The 10,786-nt window shown below is 33.7% G+C and overlaps 1 protein-coding gene across 1 annotated transcript; it reads right to left on the bottom strand.

The window, feature by feature from the left end:
* Nucleotides 1-5,422: 5,422 nt before the first annotated feature.
* Nucleotides 5,423-5,904, bottom strand: LOC108365583 (uncharacterized). The gene is made up of 3 exons (XM_017619641.1): nt 5,837-5,904; nt 5,563-5,775; nt 5,423-5,506 (listed from the first exon to the last, which is right to left on the bottom strand). Exons 1-3 carry the CDS (start codon nt 5,868-5,870, stop codon nt 5,451-5,453), a joined length of 303 nt encoding a protein of 100 aa, XP_017475130.1. The 5' UTR covers nt 5,871-5,904; the 3' UTR covers nt 5,423-5,450.
* Between the last annotated feature and the right edge of the window lie 4,882 nt (nt 5,905-10,786).

Here is a 10,786-nt window from a genome sequence, read left to right as displayed (position 1 = left end):
CAAATTATTTTGGTCTTGTAAACCAACCTTAGTGGTACTATACAAGTTATAAATACCGATGAATCGCTTGCACTCGGGCCATGAAATACTTGCTTATACAAGCTATGCCCAGAACTCCCATCAAAGCCCCATTTCGAGTACAAGCATAATTCATATAAATTTTCCTCATCAAGTATTTCAAATACACTTTTTTGTGACAGCATTATACGTTCAACGGTATGATCTAATAGGCCTTGCAAACTCACTTTTACTGAAGTTTCATCTATTTTAATACATTCGCGTTTAGGGTAACAATCTTTTTTCGCAGACTGCACGTATGTATAGCAAGGAAATTTTTCTGGAGCAGACTGGCTTATGATGTTGTACTGATGACGGGACAATTTAGCTTCTACCAAAACAGACAACGCTTCTTCTTTTGACATCTGTTTATTTTTTCCAGCATTTTGAACACTTAACCGGTATTAGTCGCATTAGCCGGTGATTCCGATATTTCTTGCATCACTTTCGACGCATCTAACTGTCCCGCAGCTCTCAGACCCATTTGAGTTGCATGAACTAGCAAAGGCAGAGGGGCAGTCTTTCTAAGCGCTAAAGATTTCTTGCGTTTAGTTGGTTCACTACATTCTTCAAAGGGTACCTCCATGCGGCCCCGTTTATGTGTTTTACAGCAGCTAAAACCAATCGAAGAATCTAACCAATCTCTGTTGGACTGCAGGAAATATTGCTGCTTCCTTGCCGATGCATACCAGCGAGTTTTGAAATCAAAACAGAATTTATTTATCCTCTCGTTAAATTCCTTCATATTTTCAGAGGAAACTTTAGTTCGTTCTCTTATCTCTTCTTTCAGAAATTTGAACTTTTCTTGGAGCTGACTACAACCGGATTTTTCCATAATTTCATAAAGGCTTCGACGAAGAAGGAATACGGTAGTTGAACTTGTTCCTAAATGGAAGTTTGGAAGTTTTTACAGACTCATCGATCCAATTATTTTTGATACAATTACGTTATACACAAAAAATAAACATAGTGAACAGTCACAATTACTTTCTACGCAGCATTCTACGGACTTAATACAAAATATTTCCTACCTTTACCCCTATGTAAACAAACAGAAGCTACATCACTAATTGTTGACGTTTATTATTTTATTAAAATAAAAACAAAAAAAGGGACCAACAAAAGCAACATGAACACTGCAACGTAGATCACCTTTACCCCTCCACTAAACAAATAGTAGCTTCGCCACTAGCTGTTAACCCTTATTAATTTATAAAAACAAAAGAAAACAAAACAAATAAAAAAACAGCAACAACAATAGCTACACTTACTTGATGTACACTAGGGTGGAGTGAAAAAAGTTAATTTTGAGTAAAGTTTTTTTTTTAAATGTAAAAAATTTCAAAAAAATTCAAACTTAAAGCCAAATGTGCGACCTCAAGATGATTTCGTAAAAATTAAATATTTTACAGAATTGTTACTAAGTCTCATACACAGTAGATGAAGGGTACCCGTTCCCGAAAACAAAAATTAACTTTTTTCACTCCCCCCTAATGTACTCATATCAAGTTTCCGTTGTTTTGCTTGAATATATATACATACATACATATTTCAATTGCATGGGCATACAAAAAAATATATTTTTTTTAAAAACCGCAGAAAATCTGCAAACTTTTTTTTTGTTAACATATCACTTATAATTGCTGTTTCAAAAAAAAAAAATAAACTTTCACTGAATTGAGTGGTATTCACATCTATATGCTTACTATATACCCAAAAACACACGTTTTATAAGCCTGCACGGAGAAAAACATTAAAAATACAAACAGACACTTTTTGTACTAATATATTTAATTTTAAGTTCAAAAAATACCCGAGGTAGAAGGTTCCATTGCTCAAAAAACTATACTTTTTTAATTTTTCAAGAAAAATCACTTGGAAATATCAAAACTCTTCTGTTTTTTACTATGCGCGCACCAAAGTAAAGAAAACGTCAAATTGGCAATCGTAGTGCATGGATAACGTTAATTTTTTTTTCAATTATTTTTCACATAGTGATGTAGAATTCTATTCTCTTTCGAACGATTCCAATCATCGTTGGGTATCTTCGATTTGATTTTTTTTATTTATCACACAAATTGCAATAAAATACTCCAATGTGCGCTGTTATAAATGGACTAAAAAGTAGAAAATAATATTTCTCAGTCCCACAGAATATGTTTTGATAACTTTTGATTTTGAAATTTTTTTTGAATGACTATTTTTGATTCTATTCCAAAGATCGAATATGATCTGAATGATCTTTAAAATGGTATATAATAGTCTATTGTCGGAAGACTCGTATTTCTCTTAAATTGTTACCAACGGTAATTTCTACAGTTTCAAAATATGGAGTACTATATAAAATTAAACCTATTTTCAAATAAACAATAACTCATCTCTTCTGCAATCGCATACAAATTGTCGAAGTTAGGCGACTTTTATTAAATACGGTCTTGAATTTATATTTGTGTATGTACCGGAATTTCAGATTTTTTGAGCAGTGTGGCTAAGGAGTTCATTAATATTTATTCAAAATTGATATATACAGGAAAGAAGGAAGAATTTTAGGTGCCACCCCCGCCATATCATATATGTGTATCTCAAAAACTACTGGACCGATCTCAACCAAATTTGGTGAACACATTGCGCTTAGGCTTACACAGACATACACACATATCAATTCAAGGCCGTATTTAAGAAAAGTCGCCTAAATTCGACAATTTTTATGCGATTGCAATAAATAAGGTATCAGTTTATTTGAAAACAGAATTAATTTAAGATAGTACTCCATAATTTGAAATTGCAGAAATTATCGATGGCCAAATTTAAAAAAATTAAGAGAAATATGTCTTTTTTAATTTATCCGATAAAGAATCCCAACAAGCCTTTGCGACAATAGATTATTATATACCATTTTAAAGGCCTATATATCCTCGTCTCAGATCTAGATCTCATAAATCTAAAAATCTGTAAAAATAGGCAGTAATAATTCTCATAAAAACGAATAAAATTAAGGGGTAGGGTTTTGAAGTTTCCCAAAAAAAAACATTTTTGATGGGCACCCTAATGTACATCGGTGGAAATCGCCTTTAATTCTATACCTACATTAGTTTTTGCGTGATGCGCTAACAAGCATGTTGCCATGCAGACAGACAGACAGACCAAAATTCTAAAAAATGTTGAATTGGCTTCTGTTGATCTAATAAACCCTATTAATTCTTCTTTAATATCTATTATGTACAGATACTGGCCTGTTACAATTTTATTATTCCCAAATACCTTCGTTTGATACCCATGTGGCAACATTTAGGTTATCTTATCAATTTAACTGAATTAAATTTTTCACATAAGTGGCAACCCGCTTCAAAAATATTTTCGAAAGTAACCTTCCTAAACCTCTTTAGTTCAATATCCGTATTGCAATGTTTTATTTATTTTACCAATTTAAATGAGTAAAATTTTTCAAACTGGTGGCAGATTCCCTAAAAATATTTTCGGCATTAAAATTTCCTGACCTCTTTAGTTTGATGCGAATATTACAATATTTAATTTATGTTATCAAATCAATTAAATTAAAGTGTTCAAACGGTTGGCGTATCAATTTACTTAAACTGAAATTTTCAAACAGGTGGCACCTCTCTAAATTTTTTCTTCTATGTTGTAAGTTAGACCTCTAGCGATACATATGTAAGTGAAAACTTAATTCGATTCCACGCATTAGCCCTGTGGGGAAAATCTCTAGTTCTAGTTTTTTCTTCTATGTTGTAAGTTAGACCTCTAGCGATACATATGTAAGTGAAAACTTAATTCGATTCCACGCATTAGCCCTGTGGGGAAAATCTCTAGTTCTGAACTGGTGCGCTTCTAGTACATTTAGAACCAGTACTGGTTCGCGATAAATCTCTTTTGCATGCAAGCAACTGGCGAATTTAACATGGCGATGTCCTAGGAAGTGTCAATTGCCCCCCGCTGCATCCCTTTTTCGATAGTTCCGAACTAGTCCTAAATTCTATAGTTCCGAACCAGTTCTAAAATCGACAGACGAAAGAAAAAAGTATNTCCGAACCAGTTCTAAAATCGACAGACGATAGAAAAAAGTATCATGATTTTTCAATCTTTCTGGTTTTTCCGTGTGTGCGATTTTAAGTTATTTTGGAAGAAATGCGTTTTCCATTTGAAATTAAATTTGTTTGAATGATTGTAAGAAATGTACTATTACATACCTTTGGCTGTAGCTGAGTTTGCAGAGGTGCTCGCTGTTATTTCCTAGATTCTAGACGGTCCCAAGATGTTGAAATGTTAACACAAATTTTGGTTTTGTATTACCAAGCTATGAAAAAGCATCTGCGAAGCACAGAACAGAAGCGTATTTGAACGAAAAAGCCGCCGAACACATATCTATGTAAAGTAAACAAGCCCCCCGCTGCATCCCTTATTAATCCCCCAATCCCCCCCCTCCCCTATCCCATCCCCCTATTAATTTTTCTTTAATATCTGTCATGTACAGAAATCGGCCTGCTACAATTTTGTTATATGTATACATCGGCGTAGCCAGAATGAAATTTAGGGGGCTCGACCCTATTAAGCTGGCATTTCAGGGTACTATTTTATATATATATAAGGAAAAATTGAAAGTTAGGGGGAGGGGGCAGGCTCGAGCACCCCCTGCCCCTACCGGGTACGCCCATGTATGTATAGATTAAATCCGGTAAAACTAGGCTGGCTTCCAAAACGCATCAATACAATGTTTGGATGCTGTTATACTGCGGTATTCAAACTGTTTTTATATGCAGAGTTGCGACATATTGCATATTTTAAGTTTTCAATATAGCAATGAACATTTTTTCAGAATTTTCCATTTTTAGAAAACCATTAATGGTAACCAAAAACAAACGAAGCATCAACTTTGTTTCCGATGCGCTGATTGCTCTAGCGACGCGTTTCGATAACTTTTCGGATGGGTTTTGGAAAAGTATACATTTACCTTGTTTATACCAACACATAAAGCGCTTTCACCCAGTTCGTTGTGATTCAAAACGGAAGCATAAACCAACTTTCAATACGCTCAGAAATTCGAAAGTGTATTGACTCGAATTTGTTTTCAAATCGATTTTTTATTCCTCACATCGGTTATTAATTAATTAATTAATAAATGCTTGGAAGGAATATGTGTTGAGCCAAATCAGCTTTTTGTTAATGCGGTTCTTGCGTAGGTATAAACAAGGTAATAGTAATTATTACAATTTCTTAATACATATCTCTGGAAGGATAGAAAATCTCTGGAAGTATTTTTTTTATTTCCATTTAAAAATGGAAATATGTATTTATTACATGGAATTAAAAAAATAGAAAACATTCTTGACGCCTAAAAAATCGTATTTTCGTATAACCTTTTACTTGCACGAATTTCTTTAAATGATGGCTTGAACATTGCGGCAAGTGGTTTTTTGGCATCTTAAAAGGGTTACTGGAAAAAAAGAAGTAAATTACGAGTATGAACGACCGTTTTGTGCTGCAACTTACGCTGACAGATCGCCCGCACCATATCACAATATGCAACATTGCGCCATGTGGCACCGACTCTCACCCGGCATTGTGTGTTGAAAGTTGCAAAGGTGTCGTCTGGGTTTACGCCAGGCCTATTTGCTGCTGTTGCTCTACACCGTTGAGTGAGTGTGTCACATAGCTGACGGTCCTCAGGCGTGTTGCAGGCTTTGGTAGAGTGTACCAAATATACTTGACAAATATAAAAAAGAAGGTACTATATGGCGCAGATTTCTTTCAAGGAGAAGCTCACCTGAAATAATCAAAACTAGGAACTGTATCTTCATTGCGAAAGCTGGCTGTACAATGAATCGGATTTTACTTTACTGTTATTTATAGGAGTTTATTGCGCTTTTGTTATGCATACCATTTTTAAAATTCTATACAATAAGGTCACAACTGGATGTATTCGATGAATACAATTTCTTTCTTTACTACCTTTTTAATTGTTATATAATATTTTATGCATAAATATGTATTTGCCGGCAATATTTAACTCCGCTTTAATTGCAGGCATTATGTTATAATTGTAAAGCATTCTGAAAAAAAAACAGAGACATTGTTCCTTTATTGATGATACTTACACAGTGGGCGAAACTGAAAAAATATTAAAAAATGGCACTGGATCACAAATTTTAGTTTTGTTTTTGTTATCCGCAAATATCTCGAAAAAGTATCCACAGAAAAAAAAATAACTAGATTTTCGGAATCACCGAATAGAACATTTTTGGCCAACCAATGTTGTTAATACATTCTAGGGTATAGAGTAGGGTCGCCAACCGTACTATAATATATAGTATTGTACTATTTTTCAGGTCGGCGTACTTTATACTGTTGGAAAAAAGTACTTAAAAATACTCTATATATCTTCAATTATATATAAAAGTATATTTCAGTAATTTGCACAAATAATGTGTATTAAAAACGACGACCTTTATACTGAAATAACATATTACATGAAATATTCTTTAAAGTAAACGGTCATAGTGCGTTTATAATCAAAAAAGGTAACATATTTTTAAAAACACTGAGAAAGAATTAAAAAATTTAATTAAAATTTTTTCATTTCTCCACTCTATTCCAGAGGTTCCCAAACTTTTTTCTCGTAGACCCCTTCCAAAAATTTACTGGTTTCGGTCGACCCCCTGCTGATACATTTCTAAATATTCCCAAAGCTCGTAAAAACATGAAATGTGAAGATTAGATCTAACAATGTAAATTTGAATCGCGGGTGAATTCAAAAACTAAACTCAGAGTGGCCAAAATAAAAGTAAAATATTTTCTTTTGTTCTGTTTATAATAATAATGTGATTAGAAAATAAATAATAAATAAATAGAGCTCGTAAATGCATCAAAATACTCTCTCGCTCGGAAGAGTTATATTTTTTAAGAGCACTGCGAGCGGCAGCGTTATTTACATCAGTGGCGGATACAGGGGAGGGGCGAGGAGGGCTGCCACCTGTTACAAAATTTAGCACAATTTAATTGATAAACTAATAAATTAAAGAGGTTTAAGAAAGATAACTGCTGGAAATAATTTTGAGTAGAATTGCCACCTCTTTGAAAATTTAAACTCAGTTAAATTAATAAAATAAATGAAATACTGCAATTTGGGTATCAAACTTTAAATTCTTAAGAAGGCTTGCAGCCGAAAATATGTTTGGGGAGGGTTGCCACCTGTTTGAAAATTTAACTCAATTTAATTGATATAGGTATCAAATTAAAGAGGTTGAAGAAAGAGAACTTTAGGAAATACTTTTGTGCAGGGTTGCCACGTATTAGAAAAATTTAACTCATTTATGTGGGTAATGTGGGTATCAAACTAAAGAGTTTTTAAAAGGCCTACAGTCGAAAGTATGTTTGAGGAGGGTTGCCACCTGTTTGAAAATTTGACTCAATTAACTTGATAAAATGAATGAAATGTTACAATACTGGTACCAAACTAAAGGGATTTTAGAAATCTTGATTTAGAAATCTACATATATAAAAATGTTATGTTCGTATGTCACGGTCGTCAAAACTCGAGAACGGCTGAACCGATTTGAATATTTTTTTTTTGTATTTTTTTGTATTCGGTAGAATACTAGGATCAATGATAACACAAAAATTTTAAGGGTTGCCTCCTATTTGAAAGTGTTTAAACCCAATTATATTTATAAAATAAATGAATTATTACAATATGGGTATCAAATTAAAGAGGTTTAAGAAAGATAACTGTTGGAGATATTTTTGAGTGTTGCCACCTATTTAAAAATTTTAACTCAGCCACATTGATAAAATAAATGAAATATTGCCATGTGGGTATCAAGCCAAAGAGTTTTACGAAGGCTTACAGCCGAAAATATGTTTGAAGAGGGTTGCCACCTGTTTGAAAATTTAACTAAATTATATTGATAAAATAAATGAAATATTACAATATGGGTATCAAATTAAAGAGTTTTTAAAAGACCTACAGTCAAAAATGTGTTTTGAGGCGGGTTTCCATCTCTTTGAAAATTTAAGTCAATTAAATTGGTAAAATAAATGAAATGTTACAATATCTGTACCAAACTAGAGGCATTTGAGAAATCTTGATTAAGAAGCAATTAAATGAAGAAAGAATTTACAAAATCTTATCAAACGAAGTGATTATATTATCAAAGAAGAGTTGGTATACAAATTTTGCAATGAAAAAATAGTACTAATAAAAAACTACTGATACAAATGAAAAAATAATAAAAACCATACATTACGAAAACATAAAAATATCGCATGAAAGCTGTTTAAAAATGAAATAAAACTTAAAATTGTTGTCACCCTTCCCCAACATTATAAAATAGTTAATAGTTAGTTATATTGCGATTAAAGAGAATGTGAATGCTTTAGCGTTGAGTTTTTCCGACTTTCAAATATCTAAGAATGTACCTTAGTAAAATACGCATCTACCTAACAATACCCACACTTTCCAGAAAATTTTTTGCTAAATAAGATGAGCTGCTTCGGATTTTTAGCAAAATTTTTCCAAAAATCAGCGAGATTATGAATATTATGCTGATTATTATTATTCTGATCTCCTATTATATGCCCAATCAAACATTCACAAATTAAAGCGTGAGCAGAAGGGCATTTATGATCGCATATTGCAAATGTTAAGACAATAAGAGCTGCAGAACTGAACGACTCACGAACAAATTTTACAAGGACGTGTAATTTCTGGCGTATGCGAATGATATCGACATCATCGGTAACAAAGACCTCGAAGTCTATCCTGCCTTTTTACCTTCCTTTTATTAGCTCGGGATGTAACTATGTAATATTGATGCGCCTAAAAGATGCACCGATTTCTATTCTCAAGTTACATACCTGATGACAGTACGAATGGCAATTATAATAGGGAGGTTTTAGTTTTTTAAACTATAATTTTATTCAAGTTGGATAACGAGGCAAAGCGATTGGGTTTGGTGATCAACGAGGACAAGACGAAGTATTTCCTGTCATCAAACAAAGAGTCAGAGCATTCGCGCCTTAGCACCCAAATTCAAATGATAAATGACCCTCTTCTTGGACGCGCCAGGAGTAACTAAGAGAACATTCCTTATAAGATTGTGGCAACGGTTCGATGTTTTCATCAATTACAAAGCCGTAGCTCTCGCTTCGTCTGGAATATCTGCGACATTGTTACCAGGTGGAAGCACTTCTCGTTTAGCTCTTATGCTGCCAGTGAACATGCAAATCATTGAATCTCCCATGTGCAATATTTCCAGAACATCCGGTATGGGAATAGTACTTATTACAAAAATGTAAACTCATTGTTTGGGATGAGTGCACAATGACACATTAAAAAATCTCTTGAGTTTCTTGATCGATCGGTGCGAGATTTGCGTAGAAGTGTTTAACGATTCGGGAATGCATTGATATTGCTCGCAGGAGATTTTACGCAAACATTGCCTGTAATATCTCGATTGACACCAGCGGGCGAGATAAATGCTTGCCTGAAATATTCAACATTGTGGCAAGATGAACATACAATACATTGGAGGTGACTACGAATATGCGTCCAACTACAGAGCGATTAATCAGCCTAGGTATTCTTGCGACAATTACTGAATGGGGAACGGAAAGCTACCAGTCAATGAGAGATTAAGACGAATTTTATCGCTTGATAATTTTTGTAACTTAGATCGAAAGAAGAACTGATCGAAAAAATGTTTCCGGATATTCAAATTAATTAATTAGGAATCGCGATTGGCTCAGTGAACGAGCTATTCTTGCTGCCAAGAATAATGATGTCTATCAACTCAATAATGTTTTTCAATCCAGCATTCAAAGTGATGAAATAGCATATACGTACGAACAATTGAAGCAGTTAATTATCCAACAGAATTTTTGAACTCGATTGATCTTCCAGGTGGGGAAACCACATACTGAAATTTAAAATAGGTGTGGCAATTATCATGTTGCGGAATATTAATCCGCCAAAACTCTGCAACGGCACGCGACTCGCAGTTAAGAAATTGACAGAACGTAGTGGAAGCAAAGATTTTAACGCGGCCTATCAAAGGTAAAGATGTCCTCATCCCTCGAATTCCCATGATTCTGACAGATACACCATTTCNAGATTTTAACGCGGCCTATCAAAGGTGAAGATGTCCTCATCCCTCGAATTCCCATGATTCTGACAGATACACCATTTNCAGAACGTAGTGGAAGCAAAGATTTTAACGCGGCCTATCAAAGGTAAAGATGTCCTCATCCCTCGAATTCCCATGATTCTGACAGATACACCATTTCAATTTAAAAGATTTCAATTCCCAATTCGATAGGCGTTTGCAATCACAATAAAAAAGGTCAATTTCAATCTTTGGAAAAGTGTGGTTTAGAATTTAGATGCTGATTGCTTTTCACAATCCATGTTGCATGTCTGCAAACCAGATAGCCTTGATATCTAAGTAGAGACTTGAAAACGAAAAATATTGTGTACATACAAGTATTGCAAAATCAAACTTATCTGAAAAGTATGCTTCATTTCGTTAATCATTTATTATAATCCATGTAACAGGAATATGCCACAGCAAAGCGTGGCAGGGTACAGGTAGTTTGTTTATAGAAATATAGTATAATCTTTAACAAAAACAATATAAACACAAGTTTGAATCTCTGTGCAACGTTTTAAAAAATCAACAAGCCTTCGTAAAAATTTCGAACTTTTTAATTTGATTTTTAA

The sequence above is a fragment of the Rhagoletis zephyria genome, unplaced genomic scaffold (assembly GCF_001687245.7).
Source record: "Rhagoletis zephyria isolate East Lansing unplaced genomic scaffold, Rhagoletis_zephyria_1.1 Rzeph_scaffold_01916, whole genome shotgun sequence".
NCBI classification, from domain to species: Eukaryota; Metazoa; Arthropoda; class Insecta; order Diptera; family Tephritidae; genus Rhagoletis; species Rhagoletis zephyria.
Note: the sequence above shows the minus strand (reverse complement) of the source record. Positions and strands in the feature narration are given on the sequence as shown.

Bases quoted from the DNA above. Each gene is read 5' to 3' on its own strand.
- LOC108365583 (XM_017619641.1), bottom strand. From the start codon at position 5,870: ATGAAGATACAGTTCCTAGTTTTGATTATTTCAG. The intron at 5,776-5,836 runs GTGAGCTTCTCC...ATATTTGTCAAG, and splicing joins CCTAGTTTTGATTATTTCAG to TATATTTGGTACACTCTACC. The intron at 5,507-5,562 runs GTAAGTTGCAGC...CTTTTTTTCCAG, and splicing joins GGTGCGGGCGATCTGTCAGC to TAACCCTTTTAAGATGCCAA.